Source organism: Aedes aegypti, chromosome 1 (assembly GCF_002204515.2).
Source record: "Aedes aegypti strain LVP_AGWG chromosome 1, AaegL5.0 Primary Assembly, whole genome shotgun sequence".
Taxonomy (NCBI): domain Eukaryota; kingdom Metazoa; phylum Arthropoda; class Insecta; order Diptera; family Culicidae; genus Aedes; species Aedes aegypti.
This window is the reverse complement of record NC_035107.1, coordinates 302,399,684-302,422,535: the sequence shown is the minus strand read 5'-3', so window position 1 is coordinate 302,422,535 and position 22,852 is coordinate 302,399,684. Positions and strand designations below refer to the sequence as shown.

The following is a 22,852-nucleotide window of genomic DNA, read 5'->3' as shown; positions in this document are numbered from 1 at the left end:
TGTCGCACTGTTGTACTTTGTACAACAGTTGTGATTTATATGCTATCATTCTGCAACAAAGATATCTATCGACTCCAAACCAAAATGTATTCCTCAAGAATCTTCTTAAGAACAATACTCGACAGTTTTTATTTACCCTTTATAATACGGTAAAATCAATAAATGTACATGGAAGTCGCATAATAATGAACGCACTATGTACGGTTCGAGGAAACCACAGTTTGAAATCGTCATATCTCGAAGTCCAGATAATATAGGAACTTGGGGTCTTTAGTAAAGTTGTTCTGGAGGTGAAGCGCTATCTGATGGTACCTCATTTAATTCGGAATTTGACCGCTAGGTGGCACTAGTGGGCATGGAAGTTTTACTTTTGTTTTGCAGATTTTTCAGGATCCTGACCATTTAGAAGGATGTCGTCTTCGGCAAAGTTGTTTAGTAAGTTAAGGACTATCATTTTTAGAGCAAGTTGATTCAAAATTTTGCCACTAGGCGGCGCTAGTGAGTATGAAACTTTTGTTTGCAGATATCTCAGGAGCCTGACCACTTAGGGGTCGTCCATTAATTAGGTAAGGGTTTATGGGGGGAGGGGGGGTTTGAGATTTCTTACGCGCCATACAAATTATTTTCAATTTTCATACAAAAAATCTTACAATGGGGGGAGGGGGGTCTAAAACCCGCCATTATTTTAATAAATCTCTAACTTTAAGGATTAAACAAAGAAAGAATTTGAGCTACTGAACAACTCTGCCGAAGACACCATCTTTCTAAGTGATCAGGCTCCTGAGATATTTGCGAAACAAATGTTTTATGTTCACTAGCGCCGCCTGGTGGCAACATTTTGAGTCAACTAGCTCAAACAATGATAGTTCTTGAGTTACCGAACAACTTTGCCGAAGACGCCATCTTTCTAAGTGGTCAGAATCATGAGATCTGGGAAACAAAAGCTTAATGCTCACTAGCGCCGCCTAGTGGCAAAATCCCGAATTTCTTAGCTATGATAATGATAGCCCATAAGCTACTGAACAATTTTGCAGAAGACGTCATCTATCTAAGTGGTCAGACTCCTGAGATTTTCGCAAAACCAAGGGTGTTGTACAAAGTACAACGCGCGACTACTCGCGTTACAAAACTTCGCGCGACGACCGAAAGCTTAAAAGTTTGGGAACCGATTGGGAGATAGAAAAACACCAGGAAGATACACTGCCCATAACTGCATATTTGTAACATTCGACAAAAGTAGGCATTGAGTAAATGGGATAGCAAGTTTGCATTTCATTGCAGTATGGGAGGAAACTAAAATTTCAAAAAATCACTACTAATTCAAAAATGCTTTTTTGAGGCTGAAATTTTGTACAACTCATATCCCATATAGGGTGAGTAGTCGGAAAATAATTCTAATAGAAATTTCGTTGTTACTGCATTATGAGGCTCATGAATAATCTCAATGTGACTGTTATGCGGTTACAATTGACAATGTGACAAAACAACTTGGTATTTTTTTCGAATTTTCTAGAACAATTTCACAGATTTGAGTAAGTTGATCGAAAGTATTTGTCATTTGATTACTCTCCCCGGTATTAACTCGAAATTTTCAAAAATGTCGAATGTGACAAATATGCAGTTATGGGCAGTACAAAGGATAGGCAATTCTCCAGTTAAGATGACCTAGACGAAGGTCAATGTGACTATTTCAACAATTTTACGGTAATTCAACAACATGACACGTCTCATTGTTCTGGAGAAAAAGTTTTCCGAACTTATCGAAGCAGTCTTTCAACCATAAATTGGGGATCAGGGGTGTGAATGCTAATAGTAGTAGGCTTGAGTTTCGCGAAATTCTCGTGGCTCTCCTCACTACAGTAGTCTGGAAGCGTGAAGGTCGCACGGGACGTCATAATAATCACCCTATCCATTTGAAGAAGCAAATCTCAGGAACCACTCCATATATCGATGCGAAAAATGTATCACTATGATTCTATGTATGTAGTGCACAATCCAATAAATTTTCAGCTTCATCGATTCACTAAAACTCGAGATTTGCTTCCACAAAGTTTCGATGACAATTGATAGAGTGAGACAAAAGATAGTGAAAATAACACGTTTTCCTATGTCACCTAAAACTCATCAAGCAGCATTTGTTGGGTGCATGGATTTGGTAAATCATTGTGTCATCCTGTGTCATTACCAGGGTTGGGAAAAAATCTGAAATTCACTCTACAGTAGTCAAACAAAGCCAATCACCGTCAGCGAAGCCAGTGAAACTCACGCCCATCGCTGCTGTAGGCAAAAAGCCTTGAACACCCGTTGCTAAGGGCAACCCAAAATTACTGTAGAAAAATGTTCTATTTCCCGCTGCATTTCCCGCATTTAGAGCCTTCAATGACAATACTGATTTAGAGAAAATCATGTACCCAATATAGGCTACTTGATGAGATTCACGATTTTAAACTACTGTAGTGAGAGAGCCACGTGATTTTCGCGAAATTCAAGCCTACTACTAGGGTAGGTGTACCAGTTATGGCCATAGTGGTTCCCTATTTCACCATGCGTGATATCTTGAATGCCTTCACATTTTGAAAAATCTTTTGTGTTTTAGCAGTAAAATAGATGATAAATCTTGATGTTTAAACATTCAAAAAGATTAAAAATGTATAAGTTATCCAAATTTTGCATATGGACAAATAGGGAACCACTATGGCCATAACTGGTACACTTTCCCTATTACCATTCCCTGCACTGGTCATCACAGCCTGTAAATGCGGCAAATGCATAGATCATTTTTCAAAAGTTATTTTAGGTTGCCTTAGTAACGGGTGTTTTTTGTGCTACTTGCAAAGCATTTTGCCTACAGCAGCGATGAGCTTGAATTAGTGTGAATCCCATGACATTTCCCAACTCTGTTGAGGATGCTTCTGGGTTTTTCGTGAGATTCTCAAGGAGTTTTTAAGCAGCTCTAAAATAGTTCTCAAAAACCTACTAGGGATTTCCAGGGATTATCAAGGAATTACTAGGGGTTTTGGAGAGATCTTTGTTAACTTTCATATGCATTCAAACGAGTTCTCATGGAGTTTTAGAGGTTGCCAGGAGATTCCCAGCGTATTCCACCCCATGACAGTCCTTGGAAACTCTGTAAACCTCTGAAACACACTTTGGATCGCCTTAGGAAACCTTGTAAGCTTCATGTTAACCACTTGCTCTTACAAACCGGTGAAAACTTATTTAGAACTGCCCAGACACTCCTGTAAACTCCTTGAATGTAGCTATTTTTTGGGAATAGTTATGTTTTGACGCCACAACGATTATTGTTGAAATTTGTAAGTTTAACCTATGATTTTTGTGAACAATTTAATTACTGAATTACTGTCAAGTATTGAAAACATTTGCCTCAGGCATGTCCAAAAATGGACATGTTTCGACAACATGTGATCCGATAGCGTTCAACGTGTACCTAGTGATTGCTATTTAAGGACTGTTCATTTTATAAAGTGGACACTTTGTTTATGCTATATCTTTTTTATTTATTGATAAAATCGTAATCGGTTTTCTGTGTATCGTTGACCTATTATTCTAAAATGCTATGAAAATATAAAATCTTTGAAAATGCTTTTGGTTGAAGGACTAAATAGTTTTTCCAAAAACTCTTAAAAAAAAGCTGTCCGTCAAAGTTTAACATTATTTTTCGCAAAACAAAAATCCTTATTTTTATGAACAAATTGTATGTTTGTATCCTTTACTATTCTACTAAAGGTAAAGCTTTAAAAATATCAATTATATTCCACCATTCTATGACATTAGGTAACTTTAGTGATTTACCCATTTATGGCCAAATTTGCTGATACACCATCCTTTCACTCCCAGCAAAAGAGAAAAGTAAAAAGCGTGTTCAAAACTAGTTTGGATTACTAAAGAAACTATATTAGTATAAACGAAAGCTAAATCGTGAGATTGAACTACAGTCTTAAGTATAAATTTTACTGTTTATGGTAGTTTTACTAAAAAGTCTCATACTTTTAAAATCATGTACGCATATTTATCGATCTACAGCAAATTGTAAACAGTTTTCTCCGAATTTTTCAATTGGTAATCTCAGAATAACATATTATGAAAATAATATGTGGAAAATAAAATCGATTTTTTTACAGCAGTGTTGCCAATTTTGATGATTGTCAATGTACTTTGATAGGTCTTCTAAGAATAAAACAATTGTGTTTCTGTTGTGCTTTGAATGTGACGTGGGGACTTACTAAGTAACTCTATGAAGGCGTAAGTTATTTTTCATATTAATACTATATTAGGACTTCCATCAGGACTTTTACACAAAAAATTCTACTCATATCAATTCCCATCAAATTTAAAAAAAATTTCTTTAAAAATATACGGGAAAATTGATTTTATTATATCTGTAAAATTGTTGCTCCAAAAATAACTTGATTTTTTCCATCAGGCTTCTGATTGATGATGCTTTCGAAGAACAAGCCTTGTTTGAAAATAGAAAATATAAATTATCGAATTTTCCAGCCAATTTCTTACAATCATTGATTTTGATAACCTCAAAAAATCGACCGATCTAATCGTTGTTCCATATTCGTGTGAAATTTAATTATTTTGGAGAATTTTTATTATCACAACATTGTACAATACTAGTCGAACGATGTGCAAAAAACCGATTGAAATTTCATTGATTAATAAGAAAGATACAGCATGCACAAGGTGTCCACTTTATAAAATGAACAGTCCTTATTTCAAACTTTGATTTATAAAGAATTTATGGATCATTCCTGTGAAACAGGGTTTTGTTTATAACCTGCATTTAATTCAGATATTCGTTTTGGTGTTTGCCCAATGAAAATCTCAGAAATTACTCAAGATATTCTAAATTCTGTAAACATCCAAGAGGTATCAGAGGTTTACAATAGATCACCAGAGGTTCACAAAGTGTTTCTAGAAATTTCCTGAAGGTTTCCGGGGACTCACAATAAATTTATATAAATCCTCAAAGAGTTTGAGAAGAAGATTTCTATGAGTTTTTAGAGACTAAACCGTTCTCAAAGAGAACTTTACAAATTTTATGGGTAACCATGTTACTGGGGGTCTACAGGACGATCTCCAAGAAAAGTTGTGAAGAGCTCCGTGGGCGTTTCCAATAATCTCTAGAAGTTCCCAGGTGTCCAGGAGTTTGCAAGACTGTGCCAACCCTCCTTGAATCCCCGCGGAAGCATCTGAAAATACCTTGGGATCCCCTGATTTTTAATAGCATAATAGCTTTTGGAAGCATCTAGGAACTCCTTGGAATCCTCTGAGATCCGCAGTGCCCTTTATTATTGAATGGATGTACCTCGATCTACAAACTTTCCAAAAACAGTTGCGTAAATAAGATATTCTTCCGAATTGTAAAAGATATCGAGTTGGCTGTCAAAAAATTTTAGAAGAGATTCCAGAAATTATCAAAAACATACCTGGGGCAAGAAAAATGGCGGATTTATTTCCAAATATCCGTCGTTTTGTATGCTATTATAATCATTGTAAGATAGCGATTTTAGAATAGAAACTGTGGCGACTGGTATATCCCAAGAGTGGTACTGGCGGCTCTTTATTGCTACCCCAACGTGTCGCTGGTTCTAAAATGTTAACAATCATACAATATAACGACCAAACAATGGTAAAGGCGTAATCAATTTTCTCGCAAACATCTATTTTGGGAATTTAGCAGAATTTTCTGATTAAATTGCCAACAGTGCACTGCAGTAGCACGTAGCAAATAACTGCTTGCAAACAATTTCTTTCAAGCACATTGATTACCTGTAATTTTGCGAAGAATGATTCTTCCGCGATAAGCCTTAAAACTGGTTCTGGGCTTAAGTTGGCGACTTTTCAATTTTACCCCAATTGACAGCCGGAATTGAAAGAGGAATATTTAGGATTTTTCAGCTTGTAAACGGAACCACCATCCCACTTGAACAAAATTTTCCGAAGCGTTCTTTGGAATGCCCTAACGGTTTTCAAGAGCTTCCGAAATTTTGCAAGAAGCTTTTATTAAAATACTCAATGAGTTTCCATATGGTTTTCAATAGTTTCCAATGATTTACCGTGGGTATCCCAGTGGGTTTTCAAAGAATGAATACACCTGAAAAGCTTCCAAGATCCCATTTTTTACAAAGATATCCAAAGGAGTTCTCATGGATCTTCAAAAAACTTTGGAGGCTTTCAAGGGTAGCACTTTCGGTAACCCTTGAACCTTCCTTGTGATCTCTTCAGAAACCCTTTAAAACTTCTAGATTATTCATTTCAGACTTCCGGTAAACTTCATAAATGCTCTAAAAAGATGTTTATCAATTCCACTATGAGCGATAAGGTGGCCAACAATCGACAACTGACTGTTTTTCATGTACATCATTACATAGTAAACGCTTCTATTAAGGTATTCCTGGAATAATAAAGCAAGATCTTTTGTAGTTTCATTGATTCTTCTTCTTCTTCTTTCTGGTGTTACGTCCCCACTGGGACAGAGCCTGCTTCTCAGCTTAGTGTTCTTATGAGCACTTCCACAGTAATTAACTGAGAGCTTACTATGCCAATGACCATTTTTGCATGTGTATATCGTGTGGCAGGTACGAAGATACTCTATGCCCTGGGAAGTCGAGAAAATTTTCAAGCCGAAAAGATCCTCGACCGGTGGGATTCGAACCCATGACCCTCAGCTTGGTCTTGCTGAATAGCTGTGCGTTTACCGCTACGGCTATCTGGCCCCATTGAGTTTCATTGATAGAGTATGTCGAAAGTTTTTAAGAAAAATAATTATGTCTATGCAAACGCAAGTATTTTAAATTTATCTTTATTCACTGTTAAAATAGGGTATCTTAGTATAAAATATTGTATTAAAAGTTCGTTCTTTTGTTTGGGTAAATGTGAGGACTACACTGAACTAAATAAATTGTATTTTCATCGAAACTTCACAAATCTCATTATTTTTTGCTCAAAGTTATCCTATGCTAAAATCCATTTCCAAGTGTACCTTAAGATGTGAACTGAAGGATAGGAAACTATTTACAATTACCAATGTGACAAAACAACTTGGTATTTTTTTCGAATTTTCTAGAACAAAATCACAGATTTTAGTAAGTTGATCGAAAGTATACATCATTTGATGACTCTCCACGGTATTAACTAGAAATTGTCAAAAATGTCGAATGTGACTAATATGCAGGCCCTTTTCAAAAGATTGTATCGAAAACTTGCTATTGCGAACAAAAATAAAATTTTTATCAACAAACTCAAATATTTGACATGAGATAACAAATATATTTTTGACCACCAGTTAATATAGGAACTGCCCATATAGATATCTCATTTTAACGCATTATTCAGTATTGAACGGTCTTACCCTTATAAGAATTTCGCGAAATTGAGGATCCTTATACATGTTTAGAGATATCCAATTAACCCGTATAGACCTGAGTGAAAAAAAAAAAACTAAAACTGTCACCGATCAGCGAATACTTGACGGATTTGAATTATGTTTTGTCAGTAAGCTCGTACAAATATATAGTTTCTAAAAGTGGCCAAAGGATCTTAGAAATATTCCTGTAACCGAAGTTATTCCGGTGGGTCACTGGCACAGGTTAGGTGAGAAGGGTGCTATTGTTTTGGGCCCCTGGAGGTAGGCAAATTTCAAGTCGCTGATAGTTTCCGGAATCGGCTATAATGTGGCCACCTTTTAGAAACGATTGAAATAGATTACCATGTATCCTGCATTTGATTGACCCTACAAATGACCATTTTCCGGGACGCCTAAAATTTAATATAAATACTTACTGTCCCAAAAAATAGCTCTTTTTACCCGACCTGACCCAGTGACCCACCGGAATAATTCCGGCTACCGGAATATCCCCGAGTTCTTCTGGCCACTTTTAGAAACTAGATTTGTGTACGAGTATAATGACAAAAAAATATTTGATCGATTAAGTATTCGCTGGGCGGTGGGTGAGGGTTTTAGTATTTTTGCTTTCACCGAGGCCTATACGAGTTAGCACTCAAAATGTACCCAAGAGGACTAAGAGGCTCCCTAAGCATTACCAGGGAAATGCAAAGCGTTTCTCGAGAAATTCTATAAGAGTTTCTCTACGATTTTTTAAGTATCTCCAAATAAGTTATCAATGGGGTTCTAAGGGGATTCCTGTGAGTTTTCAGAGACTCTCAAAGAATTCTCAGAGATTTCTGAGAAGTTCTCAGGGGCTAAGAATGGCCAAGAATGGTTTCCCAGCGTATTTCACTCTTTTCTTACCTCTTGTAAAATAAGTAACGTGATTTGGGAATCCTTGTGGGGGTATCGAAGCGGTTCAAATAAAACTCTGGAGATTTCGAAGCGTTACATGGAAATTTCTATAGGTTTTCAAGGATTATCAGATAAGGGGGATAAAGGGGTATAAGTTTCTACCGAAAAATACAAATTATTTTAATTTTTTAGAATATGAATCCTGGATGAATTTTCGAACAAATCTCTAGTGGAATTTTTGGAGGAACCACAGCAACAAACCATGAGCGATCCCTAGAGGAATTCTTAGCAAACTTAGTAATTTCTTGAAAAAAAAATTCAGTTACGCAGGAATTCCTGAAATATTTCTCAGAGAAATCCCAACTGAAATTCCAGTAACAGTTCCTTAAGAAATTTTAAGGAATTCTGGCGGTGTTTCGGGATTAAATATCTTAAAGTTAACATCTCTCAACCAAAATTAGGAGTGGAGTTCAGGAAACATTACATGGAACTGAAGATACTTCAGGCACCTATGAACTAAAAGTGGGATCCATAGCTTGAATTAGTTTGTGAAGCGAGATTTTGCCCTTTGAATGCTGATGTCAAAAGATTATTAGGAGGGTTTTTCAAATCGTTCTTAAAGGATCCCAATAGGTATCCAAAGGGTTCCCGAAGCGGGATGCCTAAGGTTTCCAAAAGCGTTGTCAGAGGTACGCTAGGTGATCCCAAGGAATTCTCAGGGGTTCCTAATACAGTTGTAGAAGCTCCAAGTGATTCCTAGGATGTTCTCAAGCGTTTCCTGGGAATTCTCAAGGAGGATCTCACAATATTTTTAAGGAGTTCTTAAGCGAGATTTGGAAGATCTCAGAGGATTCCAAGCAGTACACAGAGGTTCTCTGGAGTGGGCAAGGGAATCTGATGGGTTCTCAACGGTATCGGAAGGAGTTCTCAAAGGACATCCTTGAAATTATAAAGGCTCCCAAAGGTATTTTGAATTTTCTAGGGTTATTTAGAGATTCCAAAGATTACAAGCTGTTCCAGTGATTTTCCTGGCCTTAGAACTAGTTTGAACATCGAAATAATTTTACGCAAGTTCTTCGAGGTTCCCGGGGTCGGGCCGGTTGGGCGATTCCCTAGCCTCAAATCTACTTGTTCTACGAAAAGAATTTCATGATCTACCTAATAGGGAATAGTTTAAATAGTTGATTTCAATAATTGATTTTTTTACTTAGATTATAAATTTGCCAAAATATATTTGATTAATATCGTAGGACAGGTATAATTGAGAATGCGAGATGCCCTTGGTTTTAGCGTTTCTCAACCTTATATTGCCCCGTGGAGTGCACCTGGACTCCTCTAAGAATCCTTGGACATGACTCTGGAGCCAGTCTTCTGATGCACCAAAAGATGTAACCGAATGGCAGCTTAGTAAGACATGAATAAGCTCACCAGTGATCAGTGATGAGTCATCACCCCATTTGAGATTTGTCATTTAAATAGATTATTTGGTATAGAATGCCCATGTCCTCATTTGCAAACTTCATAGAAAATGTAACGTAAAAGCTCATCGCAGGTAACCATAAGCCGTATATCGAGCCCAATCCCTTATATACGGCTCATATTTGGGATTTTTGGCATTATATAAGCCGTAAATCAACATTTTGGCCCAATATACGACTTACTTGTTACCTGGGATGTATAAAAATGTTGCTTCGAGCAAGATATCCAGCTTTTTACGCTGGCCATAAACGACAAGGGGTGATTTGATTTTGACACTCCTTGTGTACAGATTTTATAGCGAAGTCTTAGTAGGCAATGATTTTATTTTGTTGATTGAAGTGTCAATAATTTTCACCTGATTTGTAATGCAGCTACAACATCTTTATATTCATTTTGTTATACTTACATCAACCATTTTTCTATAATTCACTAGAGACCACAACTAACTCAGAGCTTTGAATAGAAGCTAGCTACCTTCGCTAATGAACTACCCTTGTATGAAAATATACTTCTCCCTTGCATTACCAATTTCTGAGGTCCATGCGAAGCGGGCGTACATTACATCCACTGGACCTTAATCTCCTTTGTCAAATGACCTAACCTCAGTCCTGTTTGTTCAACCATATTTATTTCTGACTAGTGGTCCCGGCAAATTTCGTCTTGCCATCAAGTAGGCTGTTGAAAAACGCTTTTGATCGTCCCATATAAAATGACAGTTTCGTTCGCGCTCGATTTTTTCAACTTTCCCGGCGAATATCCTGGGATTTTTATACACACGAACACGTCGGAACCCCTGACGAACAAAACTGAGAAAGAATCTTTCCAATCCGTTGACCCGTTCGTAAGCCATTTCGTGACATACAAACACCATTCCATTTTTATTTATATAGATATATATAAATAGCGTATTGTTCTCGTAATAATTTAGTTTCGTGTTCTTCATAACTTTGGGAGTAGAACAGCATCCCGAAGACAAAAATTACGAAAAATTATCAGACTTGAGAGATACAGTCATCACATACGGGCCACACTTTGGTGACCACGGACCTAACCCCACATCGCTTTTGATAGGCTCGCTCAAGAAAGCCTATTTTGTCAAATCACTGGCATACATCTAGGTTCAGATGGGACTTCATATTTTGTAATTTTAAATTCCTATTCAGTTTGTGAATTTAGCTACAATTTAGTTTCATCCACCTAAAATAAATAAGCATTATTACAAACAGCAAAATAGGCAGCATCCATTTATTACGTAACGCTAAAATTGGAAATTTTTGATTGCCTCCCCCCCCCTCCGTAACGCTTTTCGTATGAAAAAATTCAAATTTTTGTATGATTCGTAACGCTTCTACTCTCCCCTCCCTCTAGAGCGTTACGTAATTTGTGGATGCCGCCATGAAAAGAATACAACATCTGAAGTATTTTTTAGTTTTGGTCTCCTGGATACACGAATGAAAATATTTGTTTTGAGTCAAAATGAAAATTTGCTCAACTCCAAAGATTGCTATGATCCAACTATAAAATATTATGGGTTCACTATTTGACGTTTGAGCGGTGCCGTGTTATTTACGTGACCATAGCAACGAGTGAATTCGGCACCGCTTACACGTCAAATTCGCGAACTCGTGCATCGGTCCATAGTGTCAGAGGCAAGAAATGTCAGAGAGGGGTGATTCAAAATTTATGGCGTGCTAGCGTAAAAAGCTGGATATTGACAGTTTTTGGTTGAATAATAGCGACTAAATGCGTTGACCTTGAGAGGCATTAGGCTTGTTACATGAGAATACAATATGCACTTGTATTCCCTGTTCACTTGTCAATGTGATGTTGTACTGCCCATAACTGCATATTTGTAACATTCGACAAAAGTAGGCATTGAGTAAATGGAATACCAAGTTTGCGTTTTATGGCAGTATGGGAGGAAACTAAAATTTCTTAAAATTACCAAGAGCTGAAAACTGGTTCTTCAAGGCTGAAATTTTGTACAACTCATATCACATGCTGGGTGAATAGTCAGAAAATAATTCTGATGGGAATTTCATTGCTACTATATTATGTGGCTCATGTATAATCTCAATGTGACTGTTATGCGGTTACAATTGCCAATGTGACAAAACAACTTGTTTTTTTTTTTCGAATTTTCTAGAACAAACTCACAAATTTCAGTAAGTTATCATTTGATAACTCTCCATGGTATTAACTCCAATTTGTCAAAAATGTCGAATGTGACTGTTATGCAGTTATGGGCAGTGTACTAGATGCGTTGTTCTAAACTCATGTTGTACTAGATTCTCTATGTTTATCTGTGATGCTTATATTTGCTGTAGAATAGGGTAACTCATAAAATTGTACGAACGAGAACAAAATGCAGCACGGAAGTGTTAGACTTATACTCTAATACGGGAAAATACCGAAGTTGTGAGTACCTATTTAGCTTCAAGTATAACAAATTTGTATTTGTACAAATGAATTAATGATAGCTTTTTAGCATGTGACAGATAAGTATCGCCGTGATTCTATTTGTCCTGCTGTAAGATCGGTGCCCATCGCTCTCGTTCTCAACAATGCTTGAAAAAGAGACTAAAAAGAGACCGATCGGGAATCAAGAGAGACCATAGAGGGACCAAGAAAACGAAAATTATTTAAACAGGAATCATGAGATCGGAGTTTTCAAATAATCCAACCAGACATTCTTGTATGAACTGCTCCTTATAAGATATGTATGTATGCTTTTTTTTAGAAATTTCTTCGTATTTGACCAAAGTTTTCTACAGGCATTACTCCGAAATTCAACCTTTACAGTTAATACTTTAACTGGGTAAAGAATTCCTCCAAGAGCCTAGTTGAATATGGCTTCGTTCACAAATTTGTCAAGAATATCGTTCAAATATGCATCCAGTGATTGTTCCATCGATATTTCGAGATTTCCATTAAAGGCATCTTTAAGAACTCAAGCAATAATTTCTCCAAAGATGCCTACACCGATTTCTTAGGATCTCCTCCAGAATTGTCATTCAGTTTTTCTTCAGCATTTCAACCAAGATTTTTTATAAGAATATCGTCACTCCAGAGATTCCTTCTATGGAGAAATTCATTGAAAAATTTCCCATGGAAGTTTTCATACAATCCATCTACAAAATTCCACATCTTGATTTCGGAACATCAATGTTTTGTTTTTTTTTTTTAATTCCTAATACTGAAAGGATACTTGGAAAATTATGGAAGGTTTCTGATGAGAAACTCGAATGGTCTTGTCTATGAAGAGAGCCCTGGAAGGTTTCTAGGTATAATACTGGAAAGATTCCTTCAATAATAGAAGCATTCGGATGAGAATTCTGGAACGATTCTTAAGAGAATCATGGAGGTATTCTGATTACAATCCTAGAAGAACCGCAATGAGAATTCAGGAAGGATAATAATGAAATTCCTGATATCTGATGATATTCCTAGAAGGTTTTCGATGAGACTTTTGTAAGGATACTGTATGGATGGATTTTTATGAGAATCCTGACAATTTTCTAAAGGATTCTGATGAAAATTTTGAAAGGATTGCGATGAGAATCCTGGAAAGATTCTGATGATCCCGAGACGATTCTGATGAGAAATATGAGAGTATTCTGATGAAAATCTGGAGATGACGCTGTAAATAACCTTAGAACCCTGAAATAAATCTGAGGAGAATCCTAATAAGAAATTTGATGAGAAATCTAAAAGGATTCTGAAATTCTGGATGGTTTTGATGACAATCCTTCAACGATTATGATGATGAAGGATTTGAATACAAATCCTGGAACGATATTGATGAGAATCCTGGCAGCATACTGATGACAATGCTGGAAGGATTCTAAGGATGAGAATCCTGAAGCGATTATATTGAAAACAGTGAATCAATTGTCACCCAATACGCAGCAACAAAGACATTGTCATCTCCTATTCTTGTTGCAACAATTTCGATTTGCAACATCAGTTTATCATTACTTGAACAGAATATGACAATGATCGATCACTACTTGCGCAGCGATTTTCTGGGCTTTGCATTGCAATCTTCGAGAGCTTTCTCCGTGTTGGAAAAGATTGACACATTATCGAGCAGCATCCATAAAACAAATTTGGGTTTGTGTTTAAAATAACTGATTATTTGCGAGTTGAAAACGCTGCAACAATGTTGCGCTCTGTGATTGTCATGACAATTTTGCATTTGATTGTATCCTTATCCGCAACAGTTGGGACAAACGGTTGTGAGCGATCTTGCTTTGTTGTTTGTTTTTCATCTGTTTTGATGACAATTTGATTCACTGATTGAAAATCCAGAAAGAATTCTGATAAGAATCCGGAGACGATTCTGATGAGAATTTCGAGAAGAAACTGAGCCGGATGAATGACTTAAGTTTCACGATTCAATAACATTGCCCCGAATGACGAAATTTCGAATATTACTTCTCATATCTCCACTACTCTGAATAGCCCACTACTCTGACTGGTTCTAAATTCAATTAATGATGGAGAATTTTAAAACATGAGTCGATCAGAACCAGTTAAAGCATTGTACGAATTTGTAAAACTATGTGATTGTAACAATGTTGTTAGATAAACAATATGATTCAATGAAATGTTATGATGTATGAGAATGGAATGGATAACGACCACATTAAAAGGGCAGATGATAAGGTTATGTAACAAAAAAACGGCACTACGATATGTACATTCTGCTTCCACGGGGACTATACGACACAAGGAACAGATGGTAACTACCTCAACTAGAACAACGAGCTCCCGGCCTCCGGAAGGTGTGAACTACTTCCTTGTTTGCATATGGGCGCGGTGTGAATGCGGTGCTTCCAAGAGGATAATGATCTCTTTTCGGTGGGTGTTGATGATGGTGGTAGCGATGTATTACGCGAATGATAAATGCATAATGAAAGTATTGTAACACACAGTTTGTAAGATAGATGGAAGTCGAAGGGCGCAGGCATACAGGAGAAGAACGAACGACACAGGCGGCAAGACAGCAAGCATACACAAACAGACAAACAAACAAAAATCATGAATATATTTTGCCTTATTGGGACAAACAGAAAGAACCAAAGTAATTTGCTTAACAACGAAACACACAATTTGAAAGGCGGGATGCAAACGTTTGTGCTTATTTTTTTTTTTTGGAGGGTCCGACTCGACTTCAGTGCAACGCGCAATTAAAAGGTATGACAAACACATGAACACGATCACGAACACATTGAGTTTCATGCAGCAATCTTCTTTTAAACATATAAATAGAACCCGCAAAACTTACCTCTTCCTTGCTCTCGAGTTTGTCCTTGATCTGCCGGCAGAACACCGGCAGCAGAATAGCTCGACACTGGGGCAACTTGAACAGCTTGGAGTCGACCACATCCTTGATGCAGGTCATCTTGGACTGATTCAGCCGTCCGGTCGGGACGTTCGTGATGATGTCCACGATTCGCTGACTCAGCTTGATCGGATCGTACACCTGCATCAGATCGGACGCGATGATGTGCAGATACTTCAGCAGCGCCCCTTGCGACTTCAGCAGATCGTTCTGGTACTTGATCAACTCGGTGAACGACTCCAGCAGATCTTCCAGCATGGTTTCGAACAGCTCGCGATCTTTTCCCTGGTTCAGATCGGCGAACAAAATGCGCGATCGTATGATGAACTTCATGATGTACTGCAGGTACTTGGTGGTGCGGTAGAGCGTTTCGTCGTTCTCGTTGACGGCGTAGATGCTGATCGAGCTCGACCGATCACTGCTGACGTTGTTGATCGCGTTCTTGATGTGCGTCTGAACCACGTTGATCAGCTTTCTGAAATCGAAAATAGCAATTAAGTGATATCACCCGACCTACCAACTAATACTCACTCATAGGCCAACGTCGCCGAGAAGCTTTCGTTGATGTAGAGATCCAGCACCGACTGGAAGTGCTGGTATTTGAGATCGTACACGATTTCGATCAACCGCAGCAAACACTTGAACACCAGGTTGTCGTACTTGGCCGCGTCCTCATTCAGCACCAGTATGTTGAACAACGCGTCCAGAATGTCCTGTAGAAACTTGACCACCTCCTCGCCCTTGACGTTCATCAGCGCGTTCAGCGATTCCTCCATCTTCTCCTTCCGCGACGACCAATTCAGCAAACCCAGAATATCCACGTTTTGCGTCAGCTTCGTGCTGCACAGATTCGTCTCGATGGTGAAGTTGCCCTTCGCCAAGCTAAACCCACTGATCGACGGTTTCAGGTTCGATTCTACCGGCAATGCCGGCAGCTGCAGGTAGTTGTACTGCGTGTCCTGATCGAACTTCTTGTGATCGATCTTGTACAGCGCCAACTGATGGCGTTTGTGCTGCAGCGTGGTTCCATCGTCGTTCATCAGCCGCACGTACGCCAGCCCAAAAGGCTTCTCGCTGCGATCTTTGGCCTCATTGGAACTCCGGTGCTTGAAGGTGAACCGCAAATGGCACTGCTTGAACTCCTCTATTGGCACATCGATCTTGAACGTCTCGTTCCACTTTGGCTTATCGTCATGATAGTAGATCACCGATTTGTACTCGTTCAGAGCAAATCCCCCGCCGCCATAGGTGATCACCCCGGGGATCGCCACCCCTTCCTTGTTGCAAACCATCGCAGTCACTTCTATGTTCTTATCACTGCTCTTGGAGCCCTTGGGAAACTCCCCTCCGACTAGTGTTAGGTAAAGATCGTTTCGAACATCTCCGGGGAAGATCACCTCCGGGAATCCCATCTTTCGCGCGAATGCCACATTACCCAGCACCAAGTGTGGGTATTCCTCCTTCACCTGTTTGATATCCCCGTGTAGGATATCCACGCTAATCCAGATCGCTGCGTCACTCTTATCCGCCAGATCCTTGTTGCCGACAAGCTTCCTCAAAGTACTCTCCAACGACTCTTTCTCACAGGGAATAAATGGCATCTTCAACTGGGAATCACTCTTGAAATCCTCCGTCCTCTTGATGATGGGTAACAAATCCAGAGACGCCACTCCGAACGGTCGTCTCATCTGCTGCTCGTGACTAGAAGCTGCAGCCGATGCCGATCCGCCCGGACCCGGACTAGCCGGAGTGCTCATCTGGTTGGTCAATTGACTCTTGTTCTTCAGACTGCCCGTATTGGACGAGTTGGCCATGCTGCTTCTTCGAGTGTCGGTATCCTTGCCTTCCATGGCCCCTATCCGGACCACGTAGGCCACCAGGTAGATCTTGTTCCGACTCAAATCGTTCCCACTCAGATCCGTGAACAGCACTTTGATGTTGTTGAACTGATCGAGGTCGGCCGCCACGCCCTGGCGACTCCACTTGACCACGTAGTTCTCGGTGATGGCTCGCATCTCTTCGCCGTCGTACAGCGTGAACAAGATTTCGGTGTCCTCGCACAGGCGACACACAAAGTTGTGCACGGATAGGAGCAGGTTGTGCGAGTGGCGGTTCATCGTTTCCACGTTGCGGTTCTTGGTGGTTGACGTCTGGAAAGGTATGGAAAATTCGTTGAAAGCCACTAACTTAGTGGAGGATACAAAGGAACTGAGCTGATGTCCCTAAGATTTGAAAGAAACTTGATTATGTAGCCTACACTTGTTGTTGAAATAGATCTACTGTTATAATTGTAGATTCTATGTTCTTAACTCGAGAACAATAGATGTATCATGTCTTCAGTATTATCTGAATATGTATAGGATTAGGTATATACAAATCACTGCTCATTTGAATAAAAAAAACATTTTTATATCCGTAATGTAAAAGCCTATTTTCCTCTAATTAGTAGAAAAAAAATGAATTTCTACTATTACAAACATTTTTCACAAAATTTTGGACAGGATTCTAAAAGAATCATTATCAATAATTGTATTGTATTCTTGGGCATGATTCTTACAGAATCTACTGCTGTAGATTTACATGAAAAAATATAAAAATGTCTAGTTTTTTGGGAAATTTTTATATTTTTTAATGTAAAAAAAATTCTGTTCAGAGTTTTATATTTTTTCTGAAAAGTTGAAATCTTAAGCTTTCATTCCATAAAAAAGATTGAAAAATGGTTGAGCTGTTCAAAAGTTATGATTTTTTTTTAAATAAAAAAAATCTAATGCGCTGAGACCTACAGTGTGTGCCGATAAAAAATGACTGATTTTTTATTTTCAAAAAAATATATCTCAAAAACTAAAAAAACATACATTGCTGAAAATATGACAGTAAACGTAAAATTTTCTGAACTTTCAAGAAAAAATGAGAACAGAAATAGCCCTTTTTATCCCGAAGTCCTCGGATTTTTTTTGTTTTTTTTTTTCATGTAAAAAAACAATTTTTGTAAAATTTTATATTTTCTTGAAAAGTCAAAATTTTTAGCTTTCATTTCGTCCAAGAAAATTGAAAATCGGTCAAGCAGTTCAAAAGTTTTTTTTTTCTTTTAAATAAAAATTTTGCGAAATTGCGATTTTTTTGGTAACACTATTTCGGAAATGGTCACCCTAATCAAAAAATCCAAAAACACGTGTATCCTTATTTCGGATAAGGAACAAAATAGCAAATTTTCACGGGATTCGGTGACCCACTAGATCGGTTTTTCATGGAATGGCTGAATATGTTTGTCGAGATTTTTGAGGGGCTCTAAAATTTGGTCATAATTCGGAATTCTATAGAAATATTTTCATCAGACCCAATTCGCTGGCCAATCGACCTCGCTTAGGAGAGCGAAGAGGAGAACCTCTACAAGCAGATCCCCAGTGCTCCACCGTTGTGCAAGTCTCATGGCAGTCATGTTGAACTGCCCCAAACGTAAGATATGAACATCCCAACCGTTGAGCTAGCCCTGAAGGGGTTCGAGGTTCCCAAGAGCTTCTTCTTCTGTTTACGCAGAACATCGACTTATCAAAAGTAGATCCCGCCGTATCGCTGGAGGTCGACAAGTCATCCCAAACCATTCAGCTTACCAGCCCGAAACGTGACATTACCAAGAAAATGGATCCTCTTCTTCTTGAATGGAACAGCTGAACAACAAGCTCAGCCAGATTGAAAGCGACTCGGCAACGAGCTCCCGAACCGATGGCAATCAACATAAGAAGCTTGAGCCAAAGCCTGTTGAGCTTCCATATGCAGGGTGGCCACCAAATATCCATTTTGAAATTCCCGCTTTTTTCCCGGTATGATTTTTAGAATTTTCCCGGTTTTTAATTGAGGGGCCCAAACGCAGAAGGGTCGGATTTTTTATTGAATATACTAAAAAAATAATTCAAGCATTTCAGCGATATTTCCCTTTGCTTCTACTCTTGGCACTTTTGATTCACTTCGACAGGGGTTTGTTTTGAAAGCTACCAAGCCTATATTGCCCAGTAAACAAAAATCCCGAAGCTTATGTCAAATTTTCCGTTTTCTTAACTTTCTCGGAGGTTTTTCAAAAAGATTATTCCACACAAACACGTCGGAGCCTGTGGAGAAACCAAAAGTGAAAGAATTGTTAAAATCGGACGTCCCGTTCTCAAGCCAACTTGTGACATACAAACACTATTCCATTTTCGTTTATATAGATATGCCTTCTTCGTGCATCTTATTATCCTATTTAAAAGTATTTCAATTTCTGATCTTTCGATTTTTTTTCTTCATAAACATTAAAAGTTCACTAAAGAAAATAAATTTAAGATGAGGATTAAACAAACCCGCACATGATGAAGGATGTATCTCACCTTACTTATTCAATTTTTAGTCGATTAGATAACTAATGATACATTAGAAACTCTTAGAAATGAAGCATTGTTTACAAGAATATTCGGTTTTATTGATTTATTATTCAGTAACTGAAGAGAAATATGAATCCAATATGTTTGAGTGCTTTAACCTTCTGCAAGAAGTTTTAAAACTTTGAGTCAGATAATTTAGTAAGTAGTAAGTAGTAAAGCGAAGTATGCACTTCAACAGAAAAGTAATCGCCTATCTCGATGCGTGGGAAATTTTTTTCAAGAAATGCTCAAGAAAAGCATTTTTCTTTGATCGCAGTGCGCAGTTGAAAAGAAATGTCAATTTAAATGGGACTCACAGTAGAAAATTTCTTGACCATTTCTTTCCGCAGAAATTTTTACTTTTCTTGAGCTGAACAGCATACTTAGCTTAAAAGAAAAAAATCATAAAATATTTCGAAACATTGCCAATCAATTTGATTTTTTTATGAAGGTAAGTGTAGCAAAGTAGAGTATTTCTACAAGCAATTGAATCATTGATGGTTTAATGTTATTTGGCCAAGATAACAGATGCTTATCATAAACCATATCAACTCTCTATAACTTATTTTTAGTGGTTTGTAGATTAAAGCTTGAAAATGTTAGTTCAACATGATTTTCCCGGTGACCATCTCAAATTCCCGATTTTTCCCGTCTTTTTCCCGATGGATTCAAACTCCCGTCTTTTTCCCGCTTTTCCCGTTTTTCCCGGTTCAGTGGCCACCCTGCATATGAGATCGAGAAGAAAAATATAGAGTTGACCGTTCCAATACGTGTTGCCAAACCGGGATGGCTCCAGTGCAGACGAAAAGAAGAAAAATGCCAAAACTCGAATAACGTCCTTCTCCTCTGACGATGAAAGTCTAGATTAGGACGACGTATTCGGTTCAACAGATGCTGCAGATTCACCGACAGGGACGGGCTCACCTGGGAAACGGAGAAGGACCAAATGTGAAGGAACGTCTTCTCGGGAGCTCTTCTTGCTTCTGCACAGAGGCTGGCACGGAATCGCTTTGATAGTTTAGCTCACCTGCAAATGGTCGGAAACAATCCGACGGTACACTTCTTCCTTTTTCTTCGAGAAATCTCCGCAATGCAGGATGAAATTACTATTTGAACGGTTTATAATTAGGACGTTTTCGCTTTATTAAACTGATCTAACACGCGGTTTGACAAGTAATTATTTTTTTCTGTCGTTCTTTTTCATGGCCTACTGCTCTCCTACAGAGGCCATGCCAACTAAACTAGAATTTTCACCGCCACAATCCAGAAAAGAAATCGAGCCTATCTTGAAACATGAATCCAGCAAGATGACGAATGTTTGGGCCCGGGGACAAACAATAAGTTCCACAGAGATTGAGGGTTCTCCACCGCAGTGTAAGAAACTGGCGGAACTTGAAAGTCGGTCCAATACGGGAACTAGACTAATCTCTGAAGCTCCTTCTCAATTCCAAGCTCGGAAGATGAAACAAGGAGGAATCGACTAGAGCATACCACATGACGAAGAAGGTTCCGTCGCCGATAATCGAAACCACCGAACTTCACCGCACAGACGATGAAGTGTACAAAACAATCCGCGAAGATAACTTGCGGTTTGCGAGAACCTTGAAGAAGGAACTGAGTAAAAAGTTCAAAGAAGATTTTCAAGCTTTGCCAATACCAAAGAGTGAATCCAAGCTGTCTCCATCTCGAACAAAACTGATTGATCGACTCGGCGACATGCGTCAATTTTGTTCGCTCATGCTCGTCTGAATCTCAGCGAAGGACCAGCAACTGGTGATCAGACAGCTGTAAAACAGAAGTGCAAATCAACAAGCCCAAAAGGGTCGGGGAAAATACCTCAACCGAAGCGACGAGCCTCGGATGAAGTAAAGAAGGCCTCTCTGAACGACATTCTTCGAACCAAGCGTCAAGAAAATTAGGAAAAACAAATCGAACGGAAAGGAAAAATTCAAATCACTGGAGAAAATGAAATTGAAACGATTGGGAAGAAAATACTAAAGGTGATAAATGCATCATTGATGCAGAAGTAAAATCTAAACCTGAAAACTGGATAGTTCTTTGGCAAAGATTAGTCGTAGTTTTGAGGATTGAAAAAAGTGTTGAAAAACTGGGTAAAGCCAGTCCTAGCTTCGATGATCGTGGCAAGTCGTTTGATGATTACTCGGATTGTTCGGAACAAGGAATCACTGATGATAGCAGAAGTATTGTATTAAAATCTCCAACAAAGCTGTCAAAGAGTCAAGAGCTTAAGCAGCTTAAGAGCTTAATCGAGGGTTCAGTTGTACATAATAAAATGAAAAAAAAAGAGCTTGGAAAAAAAAGGAATCGCAATACTTAGATATTGAATATAAACACGAAGCCTCGACCAAAACTACATTGACAACTACGGGGACACGACTTCACCAGATTCCGAAGGCCATACTCATACGAGAAAACAAGAAGTAGCTAAGGTGGACGTTCCAGCTCCGCTATAGAGCGCGCTGTTCACAGTCCCAACGAGTCCCGGATGAGGTCACCGGAGGACTTGGCAAAGTAGGGAGTCAATCGTTGACTGAGGTAAGTGAAATAGGAGACCAGAAGGATTCTTATTTTCTATGTCGTATCCCTAAAATAGAATACGAGGAGTCATCCATCGAAGAGGAACTTGAGGAAGAACAAGAGGTGGTAGAACATCCAGCTAAGAAGGAGATCATGCGAAAGTTTAACTTGGAGAGAAGTCAAAGTGATGGAACTGCTTCATGGGTTACTATGGGCAGTGAAGAATGCACGGAAACAGATGGAACAAGTGGTCGAAAAATCGAATGCCAAGCAGCTTTCGAGGATATAAGCGATCCTGAAAAAAGAAAGAAGCACAAATCTCCAACTAAAGAAGAACCCAAGCACATGCCTGATGAAACAGACGGAAAGCAAGCTTCCGAACTGCGACTTTCGATAGAGGGATCCCGTGGTTCGGATACTGGTTCAAGTCGTCAGCCCAGTTCATCAAGACTCGAGTACTCCTCGTGGTAAAGGTTTTTTGGATTATGAATCCAGTGTAAGCTGTTTCATTGCTAGACCGCTAAGAATATCGCAAGATTCGATAGACTACATAAAATGTCACGAGTTGAGAGAAGCCATGCTGAAAATGGAAGAAACGAAACATATTAAAACTCCTACTAAGAAGTTCACTCCCACGCTGGAAAAGCAATATCCCGTAGATCTTTGATCTGGATCGGAATTAGACGTCAACACTGTTGAAGATCGAATTGCAGGGATTCTACAACGAGTTGAAAGTGAATGTAGCTCCGAAACGGAACCACTCAAAACCCAAAAGTAGTTAAACCTGTTCGAAAAACGTTGATACACAAATAAGTTTGCCGA

The 22,852-nt window shown here is 38.7% G+C and overlaps 1 protein-coding gene across 8 annotated transcripts in view; it reads right to left on the bottom strand.

Annotated features, from left to right (window-relative positions):
* The window catches only part of LOC5579960 (dedicator of cytokinesis protein 1), a 143,387-nt gene that overhangs the window by 15,248 nt on the left and 105,287 nt on the right, over window positions 1-22,852 (bottom strand). For all 8 annotated transcript variants that reach the window (XM_021838353.1, XM_021838355.1, XM_021838354.1 and 5 more), the window contains exons 4-5: window positions 15,630-17,248; window positions 15,042-15,573 (exon numbers count right to left, since the gene is read on the bottom strand). In XM_021838353.1, the coding sequence (XP_021694045.1) occupies window positions 15,042-15,573; window positions 15,630-17,248 (2,151 nt within the window). The remainder of the gene's footprint in view (window positions 1-15,041; window positions 15,574-15,629; window positions 17,249-22,852) is intronic.